We start from the raw sequence: 14,391 nt of genomic DNA, 5'->3' as shown, positions 1-14,391 counted from the left end.
ACGGTGCTTGGGTGTCTTCCTGAGCACCTGATAATCGCGTTTCCCTTTGAAAAATTACTGCAAAATAGGCCGTTACCTACAGCTGATGAGCTCCAAGAAGAGCGAAACCTGTTAAAATAGGTCCTGTAGTATTGGCCTGATGCGTGGTTCTTTGGGCACATTTGCTCTCCTCCGTTTTAGTTCTTGTAAAATGAACCAGGTGAACCGTAGAGCCAACCTGGGAGCACCTAGAAAGCAATCTAGATTTATTAGGAGTTCTAGCCCATCCTGCTTCTTCAGACTCAAATAATAAATCCGGTGGCTGTTTGGAGTGCTTTTCTGCTCCACATTTTTAAAGTGACCTGCCTTCTTGTTTTAACATGCATCCCATTTTCCCCCCTCATCTGTTCTTACACCAAAAATGGGGGTGGGTGGGGGGAGAAAGAATGTAAACCATACCATACTTCTTTATTGCGATCCATAGATCCATGAAAAAACAAGAATCAAACATGAAATCATACAGTTAGAGCTATTACCAACTTTCGTCTAATACACAGAGAGCTCTAATCCTGGCCGCTACTGTAAGACATTTAGCAACAGCCAAAGTTACTCTTGAGGACTTATCTTCCAACAGAAACTTAACATAAAATTTGTCTGAACTTCTGGACAGTTTACTCAACAGTGGGGTGATCATAAGATGGCGGGCCTGATTATAAAAGCTACAGGACAGAAGGATGTGCTCCATCGTCTGCTAATGGTTTAGAGCAGGGGTGGGCAACTTGTGGCCCTCCAGATATATATATATATATATATATATATATATATATATATATGCCTGCAACTCCTAACAGCCCTAGCCAGCATAGCCAGTGGTGGAGGATCATGGGGGTTGTATTCCAAAACATCTGGAGGGCTGCTAGTTGCCCATCCCTGGGTTAGAGTTCCTGGTCTTTTGTGGGAAAAGAACTTGATAGAAAAGGCAAAGCCAGCTCTCAGCCACATCTAAAGAGCATCCCACAGCTCCACTAACCGTGATCTTTGCCATCTCTTAACAAACTGAATTAGTAGTGAAATCAGTGAGGGAGGCAAACAGTTTCCCCCAAGAATGCTCAGCCACGGAAGTCAGAATGGCGCCACGGTGACAGACCAGTCTCTCGCAGAAAGACCAGCTTGTGCTGCTGTAGTGTGGTGCAGGAGGAAAGACACTGCTGTTTGTTGGAAACCTCCAGCGCTGCAGTGTAGAATCTCTTCTTCCTGTCAACTTGCTGGTGATGGGAGACTAACGTAGTAAAAGCAAGGGGGGAACGTTAATATTATGCAACCCACAACCCTGGAAAAGGAGCCAAGCTTGGGAGCTGCTTCCAAGTAGGTGCTGTGTGCAAATGGGAAGGAGGCAAAAGTAGGGTGACCCTATGAAAAGGAGGACCAGGCTCCTGTATCTTTAACAGTTGCATAGAAAAGGGAATTTCAGCAGGGGTCATTTGTATATATGGAGAACCTGGCGAAATTCCCTCTTCATCACAGCAGTTAAAGCTGCAGGAGCTATGCTAGAGTGACCAGATTTAAAAGAGGGCAGGGCACCTGCAGCTTTAACTGTGGTGATGAAGAGGGAATTTCACCAGGTTCTCCATATATGCAAATGACACCGGCTGAAATTCCCTTTTCTATGCAACTGTTAAACATACAGGAGCCCTGTCCTCCTTTCCATAGGGTCACCCTAGGCAAAAGGTTCTGAGGAAACTTTTAAAGGAAAAATTGCCCTTGCAGTCATTATCTCATTCATGCTACCCTCTTCTTTCCAGCACACCTGTATGTGGATCTATATTGAAAACCAAAGGCGTGGAATTTTCTTTTAGCTGCCGGCATCTGCTTTCTTTTCTATATGTTCCAGCTCAACTGCCAATAGAATAGTTCTCTGTGCCTAGTGGTTTCTATTGTCTGTTTCCTGTGTGACTTGCTAGAACAGATTAATATAGAAACTGAGCCCATTAATATCATCCCCATATTCGAAGAGAATATGCAACTGAAGCTCTTGACTTTGTCTTTAGGATGATTGAGGAGAGTGGAAAGAGGAGGAGGACGATGGCAGAGAAGAGGCAGCTGTTTATGGAAATGAGTAAGTTGAAGACTTCTCAAGCTTACAGCTTTACTGAAGAATGTACTGCAGCCTTTTTAAAGAATGCTACCAGATCCTATTTCTCACAAGAGATTGGGGTGATTTGGTTGAAACATTGGGTGATATTTCTTGAAGCAAACTATTTCTTGAACTTTGCCTTCAGTTTTCAAATAATTTCCAGACATAACCTCCTCTTACTCTTCCTTTGTTGTTGTTCCTGCCTGTTTTACACCATTCCTTTCATCCTATGGGATCCTGAAGGAACACTGATCGGATTCAGGGCATGAGCTCTGTGCCCCCTATCCCGTGTACCTGCTGCTCATGATGGTCCAGCCCCAACTGCCACGTTCCTTAAGTTGTGTTCAGAGGAGGGCAACCAGGATGATCAGGGGTCTGGAAACAAAGCCCTATGAAGAGAGACTGAAAGAACTGGGCATGTTTAGCCTGGAGAAGAGAAGACTGAGGGGAGACATGAGAGCACTCTTCAGACACTTAAAAGGTTGTCACACAGAGGAGGGCCAGGATCTCGTCTCGATCCTCCCAGAGTGCAGGACACGGAATAACGGGCTCAAGTTACAGGAAGCCCGATTCCAGCTGGACATCAGGAAAAACTTCCTGACTGTTAGAGCAGTACACCAATGGAACCAGTTACCTAGGGAGGTGGTGGGCTCTCCCACACTAGAGGCCTTCAAGAGGCAGCTGGACAACCATCTGTCAGGGAGGACATGTATGGAAACTTGCCATCTAGGAGTAAGCTGCCGGCTTTGCCATGGGCAGCGCAGGAAGGGGTGAGGGGTCATGGGAGAGACAGCAAGAGGGAGAGACAATCATAGAATCATAGAATAGTAGAGTTGGAAGGAGCCTATAAGGTAGGGTGACCATATGAAAAGGAGGACAGGGCTCCTGTAACTTTAACAGTTGCATAGAAAAGGGAATTTCAGCAGGTGTCATTTGTATGCATATCGCACCTTGTGAAATTCCCTCTTCATCACAACAGTTAAAGCTGCAGGGACTATACTGCAGCTATACTGTGACCAGATTTAAAAGAGGGCAGGGCACCTGCAGCTTTAACTGTTGTGATGAAGAGGAAATTTCACCAGTTTCTCCATATATTCAAATGACACCTGCTGAAATTCCCTTCTCTATGCAACTGTTAAAGATACAGGAGCCCTGTCCTCCTTTTCATATGGTCACCATACTATAAGGCCATCAAGTCCAACCCCCTGCTCAAGGCAGGAATTCACCCTAAAGCATCCCTGACAGAGGGTTGTCCAGCTGCCTCTTGAAGGCCTCGAGTGTGGGAGAGCTCACAACCTCCCTAGGTCACTGGTTCCATTACTTCTCCCCCTGCCCCAGAGCAACTCCTTTTTTTATATAGGCCGTTTGGCTCTGTTGCTTTAAAAGAGATTTCTCACTGAACTCTTCCCCACGTGAAAGACTCCATGGTTACAAAGCTACAGAATTTTAAAGGGTTTTGGAAAATCCTCTGTTTCTGCATTTTGGGAGGGAAAACCCAGAGTACCTTTTGTTTTTGTTTCTGCAGGGACAGGGCTGAAGGGACGGGCCGTTAGCAATAAGGGCTCAGAAAGTCCCAAGCAGCTGGAGAGACGAGGGTGTATCTAGAGATGTGAAATTTCCGGAAATTTTGAAGAAGAAATCCCAGTTTTTTTCCGTTTGTTTCGGGGGGAAACGGAAATTTTTGGAAAAATTGAAATAATGCAATATTAGCACTTTTTACAGATTGAAAGTCACTTTGTGACTTTCTCCGCTGTGGCACCCTGGTTGTGGAATGAGCTCCCCAGAGAGGTCCGCCTGGCGCCTACACTGTACTCCTTTCGTCACCAACTGAAGACCTTTTTATTCACTCAGTATTTTAACACTTAATTTTAACTTAAATTTAAATTTTACTGTTTTAACTCTGTATTTTAATCTTATATCAATTTTGCTGCGTGGTTTTATCCTGGTTGTGCTTTTTATACTGTTTTTTTATATTTGTGCTTTTAACCTGTTGGTTGTTTTATGATGGTTTTAATTTTTGTGAACCGCCCATAGAGCTTCGGCTATTGGGCGGTATAAAAATGTAATAAATAAATAAATAAATAATAAATTTAGGAACATAAAATGTAATTATGTCCAAGTTGGTTTGGCATAAAATTATTACATTTGGTATATTAAAAGTAGTGTATTCAAACAATTATTACAAATTTAATTTCCTTTTTTTTTCTTTTTTTTGGTAACAAATGGAGCTACAAGCTCCTGAACTGTTAGGAACACCTGAACTGTAAGGAACCTCTTTGGTTCTGCCAGTTTATGAGGAGTTTATTTGGTTTATACAAAAAAACCAAAAAAAGGCTTCAGGAAAAAAACCGTGTTTTTTCCAATTTTTTCTGATTTTTCCAGGCCTCCACATCTCTAGGTGCATCAGGAAGTTCATCCTGACTGCTGATAGCCAAGCAGAAAGTCTTTCCCCGGGGAACTCACATAAAGAAGGGTTCCACCAGAAGCAAAAGAATCTAGATGGGTGTTGTCCACAGTGGCAGCAGGGTTTCAGTTAGGAATCTTTCCCAGCCGTCCCTGGAGATGCCAGGAACTGAACTCCCTGGGGCCTTTCTGCATGCAAAGCCGGTGCTCCACCATTGAACCACCCTTTCCTGTCCCGCCTTCATGAAGCATCTTTGTGTCCCTGAGCACCACCCTTCCCCGATCACTCCCACATTGACAGAGGCACCTGGTAGATCCCCTGGAAGTGGAAGGTCCTCAAACGCTCCCTGCTGCCCTGAAAGTCCCCTACGTTCAGTTTGAAATGCAACCCATCCCTCCACGGTGGGTTTCTGCCTGCAGGAGGAGGGGCCCTGGCTCAGTGGTAGGGCAAGTGCCTTGAATGCAAAAGGCCCCAGGTTCAACCCCTGGTATCTCCAGGGAGGGCTGGGGGGAAAAGGCCCCTGGCAGACAGAGGAAAATCTGCCCTATGTCTTTTCTGGCTCTCCGTTGCAAAGCAATCAGACCCATTATGTTTGACCCAGTAAGCAGGGGGAAACTTTTTGTGAACCGCCCAGAGAGCTTCGGCTATTGGGTGGTATAGAAATGATGGGATGCTCCTACATGCTCCTGGTGATGTTGTGGGCTCTTCTCCCACACTAGAGGCCTTCAAGAGGCAGCTGGACAACCGTCTGTCAGGGATGCTTTAGGGTGGACTCCTGCATTGAGCAGGGGGTTGGACTCCATGGCCTCGTGGGCCCCTTCCAACTCCGCGATTCTGTGATTCTACATAGCCCTCCCCAGTCCTGCCACTTAGAAATAGCATGTGTCAGGACCGTTTTTGTATGGAGGAGTTTTCCGTCCACGGCATGGGGAGATTGCTGTGCCGGCAGTGCTGCAGTCCAGGCACCATCTCTGCCAGAGCCAGGCCCTTACAGGCCGTTGCAATGTGCACGAGGCCCCCTAGGATGCAATCAAAGGCCTCCTTCCGCTCGAAAACAGGGATACCTTGTTGAGGCATCTCTTTTGCTTCTCCCTTCCAGGAGCTCAGAATTTTGATGTCATCAGACTGTCAACGTATCGGACTGCCTGCAAACTGAGATTTGTGCAAAAAAGATGTAATCGTAAGTAAACAAAATTGACTCTCTGTGGGAACAGCTGGATGAAGACAGATCTCAAAATTCTTTTCCCCAGAATCATCTCTGCATTACACTGATTCAGTTATACCTTATGAACAATTCAAACCAAATCTGTTGTTTGGGAAAATGTGGATAAATTTTTGAAGTAATAATGCAAAATTAGAAGGAAAAAAACACATTTGTTTTATTTGATGTGTTCTGCTTCGTCTTCATTGGAAGCGCTGCTGCTGCTCTGTTACTGTCACTCCTCAAACATGAGGGGGGGGCTTGTGTGGGAGCCTCATAGAAAAGACGCCCTCCTAAAGAGACCTTGGCAACAGTGTGCTCTATAGGGGCCACGAACTCTGCCTCTAGCAGTCACGGCAAGTTGAGCTGTGTCTTCCCACACTTCATTACTTGTTTGCATCACCTATACAGGTGCTCAGGTTTACCCATGTGAAGCTCAAAGCTGAGGAGCTTTAAGACAAAGGCCCAATTGGTGTTTCCTCTCCTGGCCTTGGGTGCGTTCTGGTCATTTAAGGGAAACGCTTGGAGCTCTCTGCTGTGCCTCATAGAATAGCAGAGTTGGAAGGGGCCTACAAGGCCACTGAGTCCAACCCCCTGCTCAGTGCAGGAATCCACCCTAAAGCATCCCTGACAGAGGGTTGTCCAGCTGCCTCTTGAAGGCCTCTAGTGTGGGAGAGCCCACAACCTCCCTAGGGAACTGATTCCATTGTCGTACTGCTCTAACAGTCAGGAAGATTTTCCTGATGTCCATCTGGAATCTGGCTTCCTTTAACTTGAGCCCATTATTCTGTGTCCTGCACTCTGGGAGGATCGAGAAGAGATCCTGGCCCTCCTCTGTGCGACAACCTTTTAAGTATTTGAAGAGTGCTGTCATGTCTCCCCTCAATCTTCTCCAGGCTAAACATGCCCAGTTCTTTCAGTCTCTCTTCATAGGGCTTTGTTTCCAGACCTCTGATCATCCTGGTTGCCCTCCTCTGAACACGCTCCAGCTTGTCTGCATCCTTCTTGAATTGTGGAGCCCAGAACTGGATGCAATACTCTAGATGAGGCCTAACCAGGGCCGAATAGAGAGGAACCAGGACCTCCCGTGATTTGCAGCCCAAAATGGCATTTGCCTTTCTTGCAACCTCAAAAGCCCTGCTCCTGCAGTGACTGTTAGGAGGAGGGTGTACCCCTCCTCTGCTATCCTGATCAACTTTGCTTTTGGTGGTTAACTAGTTGTCAAATGTCAGTGTGCCTGAGCCAAGCAACTAGAGACAACGTGAGGTTTTTCTCTCTTCCGCCCACCCCTTTCCCCACCCCTGGATCCTCTCTCTCTCTCTCTCTCTCTCTGTGTGTTTTCCTCATTCCATTTTTATTTTTGCCAATTGCAGAAGGAGCCCTATAGCTTTGCTCTTCTAGCAAGATAGTTTAAGAGCAGGCAGGGCAAGACGATGCCGTGCTCCCGTCCGGTCTCAAGAGAGCCACAGCTTTTTTTGTTTGCTGCTCAAAACTGCGAACTCAGATCTTTGACTGCCGTGTGCAGCTTGTACGCAAACTAAGCAGGGTGTCGTTAATGGATTCTAAGTCATATGCTGAATAAGAAAAACCTTGTGGTTGGCTGTCCTTCAGCAACGGATTGTAGGAGAGAACACCAGGGAGAGCAGCTGTGTGTTGACATATTGAGAGATCCACATAGCTCTATTTAGCTACTCTCTGTTCCACTGATCTTTTTTTGAAAAAATAATGAAAATAGGTTTCAAATTACATGTTTACAATATTATCAATGAGTGTATAGAAAATATTACAACTTTGGCAACTTACACAGACCCTACATGAGGAATCAAAATACAGTTAACAGAATCACGAGGTCCAGAATATTAATAGCCTTATATTTATCCACAGAAGATCATCAGAGGTTTAAGATCTAACTGTATCCGCCGGGCCTGGCCCAAGGGTTATTGCCGCCTCAAGCCGCCCACTTGCCCCCCTCCTGCCCCCCACCCCAAGCCCCCCTTGCCCTGCCTTTGCGTGCCTGCCTTGGCGGTTGGCACAAGAAGCACTAGCAAGCCTCCCTCCCGCATGCCAGGAGCTGCCCTTTCGCAGACTTGTTCGATGCCTTCATTCCTGTTGCTGGCATGGGGGGATGGGGGATGGGGGATGGGGGCGACCTCTTGCAGGAGCCCTGCGACTGGGGCACAGTGAGAGACTGGCTGGGCATCCAGGAGGAAGGGAGGGAGGTGAAGCGTGTGACCAGGCGGGCAGCAGTGGCTGTGGTTGTGGTCGCAGCAGAGGTTGCAGGGGGCAGCAGCATGCCCTCTGGGGAGGAAGACCAGCACAGCTGGCCACTCTTCCTGTTCCGCTGCCCTTACCCCACGCAACGGTAGTGCCAGCCTTGGCATTTTTCCATATCTGTCTGTGACATGCTTGTGGTTTGCTCTGGGAACCTTATTTGTTATTTATTTATTTATTTATTTATTTATTTATTACATTTCTATACCGCCCAATAGCCAGAGCTCTCTGGGCTATTTTAAATGGCTCTCTTTTAAATCAATACATGTATCCCAAATTCCATTGTTCTTCAACTGGTGGGTTATGACCCAGTGCTGGCTCGCCGCCTGACTGATCTTTATCCCAGCTACTGGTCCTGTACAGGCAAAGGGGAAAGAAAAGAGTGCGAGAGAGGGAGGGGGTGGCTTTGCTTCGTTATTTGGAGCATTTTGGCACCGCAGTCCCTTTGCTGCTGCTGCTGCCGCTGCTGCTGCCTGGAGGTTGATGTTCAGGGGTCTGGATACAAAGCCCTATGAAGAGAGGCTGAAAGAACTGGGCATGTTTAGCCTGGAGAAGAGAAGGCTGAGGGGAGACATGAGAGCACTCTTCAAATACTTGAAAGGTTGCCACACAGAGGAGGGCCAGGATCTCTTCTCGATCCTCCCAGAGCGCAGGACACGGAATAACGGGCTCAAGTGACAGGAAGCCAGATTCCAGCTGGACATCAGGAAAAACTTCCTGGCTGTTAGAGCAGTACGACAATGGAATCAGTTACCTAGGGAGGTGGTGGGCTCTCCCACACTAGAGGCCTTCAAGAGGCAGCTGGACAACCCTCTGTCAGGGATGCTTTAGGGTGGATTCCTGCATTGAGCAGGGGGTTGGACGCGATGGCCTTGTGGGCCCCTTCCAGCTCTGCTATTCTATGATTCTATGATCTTAGCACCACCACAATCCACACATGCTTCTCACAGCCCCAAGAGTCCACAGGTGCTACCTTAAGAGAGAGCCCTGCCCACTGAGAGAGGGAGGGGAATCAGGTGTGTTTCTCTGGCCAGGGCCTTTCTCCTTCGAAGTGGGGGTGTTTCACCATCTCAACTCTTCCCCCTGTGGCATGAGAATGCAAATGCAACAGGGCAATAGCTGCACTTAAAGAGGGCGGGGGGGGGGGGGGTAAATCAAGAAAGAGGAGGGAAGGCACTCCCCCTCTGGTCCCCCTGCATATGCTGAGCATTCTTCACATGATGCAAAGCGCTCTTCCTGTGTTCCAGGGCTGACTATGAAGTGGTGATACTTGTAGACACACGCTTGTAGCACAAGGAAAACTAGCATGTCTGAGGAAAAGGTGGAAAGGCAGGAGAAAAAAGTGTTGCAGTTGTGCATGAAATATAGGGTTATGGGCAAATAGGAAGTGTGTGTGGTTTTTAAAAGGCAGAAGATTGTGGCAGAAGAGAAGGAAGTGTGAGCTATCGAGAGAAGTCATGCTAAGAGGTGGGGAGAATAGGGTGAAGGGAAGGTGGGTGGGGAGAGATAATCAGATGACAGGGCACAGAGCATTTTAAAAAACATCATGGGGCGAAAGTGTGTTTGGCAGGATCCCAGAGAGGGGCTTTTTGAAAACCCTTTAGTGTGGTTGGCCCAACTTCTCCTCCCTGCTTCCTGCCCCCGTCTTCCCTCCCTCCCAGGGGGAGATTTCTTGCTTGTGCAAACAGAGTTCCATGGAGCTGGAGCGTTCCCGTCCCTCCGTGTTACACGAGAAAGAAGGCCTGGCTGCTGTGCTCTGTGGGCTTCCCTTTTGCCACTGCCACTGCCAGGGCGGAAGCAGCACAATGGCAGCATCAGGACAAGGGCAGAGAGGCGGAGCTTTAGGGCACGGAACAAGAACAGCGCGTTTTGGAGAGGGGCAGCAGAGGCGGGCAGCGGCAGCACCCGCTTATTGAGTCCAGAGATTGTCCTGTACACCTGGATGGCTGTCGTCTATTTTATTACTCCCTGTTTCCACTCTGCTTCTGTGCCCACTGCAGTAGCTGCGGTGAATCATCAGTCTGTGCAAGGTAGGCGTGCGTGTGGACGCACCCTCTCTCATGCCCTTCCTCTCTACTGGAGCCAAGGAAGCATGTCATGGGAGGCTTCCTGGGGGTAGGAGGGTTGAGGGGGGCAGGTATCGTTCTCCCTGCTCTTTCGCCCCAGTGGTGGTCTGGATAATCAGCGGCCAGGTGGGGAGAGAGCTTATCCCCCCTCCCCTTCCCCCAGGCATTTTGCTGCTGTACTGAGAATTGTAAGCCTGCACCCAGATGTGGATGGCCAGCCCCCATTGTTGGCCGTGCCTACTTTGCCCCACTCTAGAAGTGCCCAGCGAAGGCTGTGATGCAAAACGCTGAGAGAAAAGTGAAGCTGTTGCTGCATTCAGACACAGAGACTGAAAGAACTGGGCCTGTTTAGCCTGGAGAAGAGAAGATGGAGGGGAGACATGAGAGCACTCTTCAAATACTTGAAAGGTTGTCACACAGAGGAGGGCCAGGATCTCTTCTCGATCCTCCCAGAGTGCAGGACACAGACAAATGGGCTCAAGCGACAGGAAGCAAGATTCCGGCTGGACATCAGGAAAACTTCCTGACTGTTAGAGCAGTACAACAATGGATCTGTTACCTAGGGAGGTGGTGGGCTCTCCCACACTCGAGGCCTTCAAGAGGCAGCTGGACAACCATCTGTCAGGGATGCTGTAGGGTGGATTCCTGCATTGAGCAGGGGGTTGGACTCGATGGCCTTAGAGGCCCCTTCCAACTCTACTATTCTATGATTCTATGAGCTCTTGCAGGACCAGTGGAGGCTGCTGAGCCGGGGGTCAGCCCTAGTTTGTTTCTGCTGGTTGAGGAATTAGCAAGGCAAACATAAGGTATTTGTGTAGAAAGGAACTTCTGGACATATTACAGCATTTTGTAAAAGGAATGCATTTTAAAACTATTGCTAGAACAACAGCTGAAGTTTCATCTTTTCGTAGTAAAACTTTCCTTTCTCTTTTTCACCCAGTTCATCTCGTGGATATCTGGAATATGATTGAAGCCTTCCGAGACAATGGCCTTAACACATTGGATCATAACACAGAGATCAACGTGTCTCGACTAGAAACCATCATTTCGTCCATCTACTACCAGTTGAATAAACGCCTTCCTTCTACTCACCAGATCAGCGTGGAACAATCCATCAGCCTTCTCCTCAACTTCATGATAGCAGCCTATGACAGGTGAGCGGCTTCTCTCCCGAAGTCGTCTGCGTTGCTTCCGACCAAAAATCCCGTGGGCTGAGGCAGAGCCTGAGGTCTTTGGCACCCGGCTTGGAGCACGTGGCGGCTTCTGCCGTCTGCAGAGGCCCACACCCATGTCTCAACTCCGCTGACTTGCTCAAACAAGATTTTTTATCTCCTATTTGAATGTCGGTGTTCCTTCAGGCTGCAGATAAATTGTTAAAACCAGGGAGGGAAAGAGGGAAATACGATTGTGCTAATGCTTATTTAGTGCAGAGCCCAGAAGTGATGCAGTCTCTGCCAAAGCAGACATTAAAAGACCAACAGAACTTCTACGGGTCCCTTTAGCAGTGGTGAAAAGAATAATGGGTCACCATGAAGCAGTATCAGCATGGACCTGAATTATGATGACTAGCTGAAAAGGTCAGGTATATGAAGGCTGGTGGCCTTGCTTTCTCAGGACGTAGCATTGTCTTAGGCAAGAGAGACAGAAAACTTTGATTCCTTGGCAGAAACATTTACTCTAGTACTTTGGACTACAAACCTGAGTCTGAATGAAATTGCCCTCCTTTTGCTGATTTGTACCTAGGAAGCAGAAAATGTGGCAGGCCAGAGAAGAGTGGAATAGATGTTTCTCTAATCATAGAATCATAGAATAGCAGAGCTGGAAGGGGCCTACAAGGCCATCGAGTCCAACCCCCCGCTCAATGCAGGAATCCACCCTAAAGCATCCCTGGCAGATGGTTGTCCAGCTGCCTCTTGAAGGCCTCTAGTGTGGGAGAGCCCACAACCTCCCTAGGTCACTGATTCCATTGTCGTCCTGCTCTAACAGTCAGGAAGTTTTTCCTGATGTCCAGCCGGAATCTGGCTTCCTTTAACTTGAGCCCGTTATTCCGTGTCCTGCACTCTGGGAAGATCAAGAAGAGCTCCTGGCATCGAGGCTTATGGTCTGGCAACTTTGGGAGTCCTTTATAGTGGTTCTTTTGTGGTCTTGCTGCATACAAGAGAGTCCAGATAAGCATGGTCCGGGTTCACACGAGCATGTCATGTGAACCCAGTCTTAGTGTTGAAGAGACTTCTCTTCAGGTAGCAATACAGCCATTCTCTTAATGTGACTGCATGTAACTGCACTTGTGTGTGGAATCCGGAGGATCGTTATGTGTTTAGTTCTTGTTCTACTGATAACAGACGCTCTGTGTGGATTTATCTTCCCCCTGTACCTCCAACGGTCCCTAGTGGCATGATCTCCAAGGCCCCAGGGGCACTCTGCCATGCAGGAAGCGTCGTAGTGTTCACCAGCACTTGCCAGAGGGGCGCCATGTTAGTCTGTAGCAGCAAAGACAACGAAAAGTATTTTGACACCTTAAAAACTAACAAGTGTCTTCTGGCATAAGCCTTTGTGGATGCTCTCCATTTCATCAAATCATGGAATAGTAGAGTTGGAAGGGGCCTATAAGGCCATCGAGTCCAACGCCCTGCATGAAGCGTTATCCTCAAACTGGAAGATCTATGGACCCATGCTGGGGACGGGGGTGGGGGGGGGTGGGGGGGAGCAGGGGGGCGATATAAACTGTGTGGTCAGAAAGAATTGAAATGCAAAACACTACTGACAGTGATGATTACCTTAACAGTTGCCATTCACATAATGATGTTGGGTGATAACACAAGCATCCATGCAACGTTGAGGTATACATTTTCATGGACACTGCCCACTTCATCAGGTACATGAAGTGTTACCCTGAAATTAGCAGATCTATATGCCATTGCATATATATCCTGCCATGCACACAACCCGCTAATCAAATCTCTGGATTCCCCAGGAAGCGAAGGAAGGGGGAAAGAAGGAAACCCTTGCTGAGGCCATTCAAAACTATAGAACAGATTCTTTCCCAAAAATCTACTCCCGTTTTTTCTTGCAGCCTAATTTAGTTGCTGTAATGCTACCTCCTTCCCTGAGCCTATTTGCTTGCCAAGATCTTGTTCCTTAGATGTATATAAAAATAGAACAAGAAAACCAAACAAATCTATAAACTCCAGTGAGCAGCCCAGATGACAAACCACTACAAGGGCTGCTTTTGTGGTTCAGTCTGATGTTACTAGAATGCTGAGAGACATTCTGTGTAGTTGCTGAGTGTATATAGCTGCATAGAAAGCTGATATGTCTCAAAAGTATGCCAAAGTAAGCTGATAAGAAAGACGGCTTTCTCAAGCCATGATTGCTCTTGACAAAAGGTTACAACGACGCTAAACTGTACAGATTACATCAAGCACCATTGAAGAACCATTAGGAAGAGCTTCACATTGAGCATTGTGAAAGAAGGTTCAGCAAATACCGCACCGTACCTGTGATGTATATAAGGAAGGCAGTCGCCGCTTCTCCCTGTGCACACATCCAGAAAAGTGGAAGCGCCTCTGCCATCAGTGTGGCAGGTGTCACGTTTGAAGCAAACCCTGAGCTGTGAACAGAGTTCTCCTATTAACAGCATCCTTCAGAGCTTACTCGCAGGGTGCTCGTGTAAGGAACCGAACATAAGAGCTGTGCTCGATCTGACCAAGGTCCGTCTGGTCCAGCATTCTGTATGCACAGTGGCCAACCAGCTCCCCATGGCATACTCATAAGCAGGACATGAATGCAACAGCTTCCTCACACCCCAGCATGTTCCCCAGCAACTAAGGTCCATTGGCATACTGTGTCTGATACTGGAGGTAGCTTATATAGTGGCAATAAAATGTTTGTGAACATGCTTGTCACATATTTCAACCTAAAATGTTATTAGATCTTAATCTTACCCCATAATCCTAAATAAAGAACAACAGATGACTTTAGACAAATGTCACACAAACATGACACTTTCCCAACATTTATTTATCCAACGTTCAATGTCCCTGTGTGCAAAAGTACGCGGTCCTTTCGGCTCGGCGCCTGGTGGCACCCCCTTGAGCGGCGATGGCTTCGCCCCAGTGTTGCCTGTAGCTGTTGGTCAGTTTCTCACAGCGGTTTTGAGGGCTTTTGGCCCATGCCTCCTTGTAGAACTGGTTCAGCTCTGTGACATTGGAGGGCTTCCTTCCATGAACAGCTCACTTCAAGTCCTTGCGATGAGATTTAGGTCCAGACTTTGACGAGGCCGTTCTAAAACGTGGCATTTCTTCTTCCGCAGCCCTCCTTTCGTAGATCTGCTTGT

At 47.7% G+C, this 14,391-nt stretch overlaps 1 protein-coding gene across 2 annotated transcripts in view; it reads left to right on the top strand.

The window, feature by feature from the left end:
• Positions 1-14,391, top strand: part of DTNB (dystrobrevin beta) — a 148,437-nt gene that overhangs the window by 16,110 nt on the left and 117,936 nt on the right. For both annotated transcript variants that reach the window (XM_063123692.1, XM_063123691.1), the window contains exons 2-4: positions 2,028-2,095; positions 5,617-5,697; positions 10,996-11,209. In XM_063123692.1, the coding sequence (XP_062979762.1) occupies positions 2,029-2,095; positions 5,617-5,697; positions 10,996-11,209 (362 nt within the window). In that variant the 5' untranslated portion in view covers position 2,028. The remainder of the gene's footprint in view (positions 1-2,027; positions 2,096-5,616; positions 5,698-10,995; positions 11,210-14,391) is intronic.

This window comes from Elgaria multicarinata, chromosome 4, assembly GCF_023053635.1.
Source record: "Elgaria multicarinata webbii isolate HBS135686 ecotype San Diego chromosome 4, rElgMul1.1.pri, whole genome shotgun sequence".
In the NCBI taxonomy this organism is placed as follows: Eukaryota; Metazoa; Chordata; class Lepidosauria; order Squamata; family Anguidae; genus Elgaria; species Elgaria multicarinata.
This window is presented reverse-complemented; position numbering and strand designations above follow the sequence as displayed.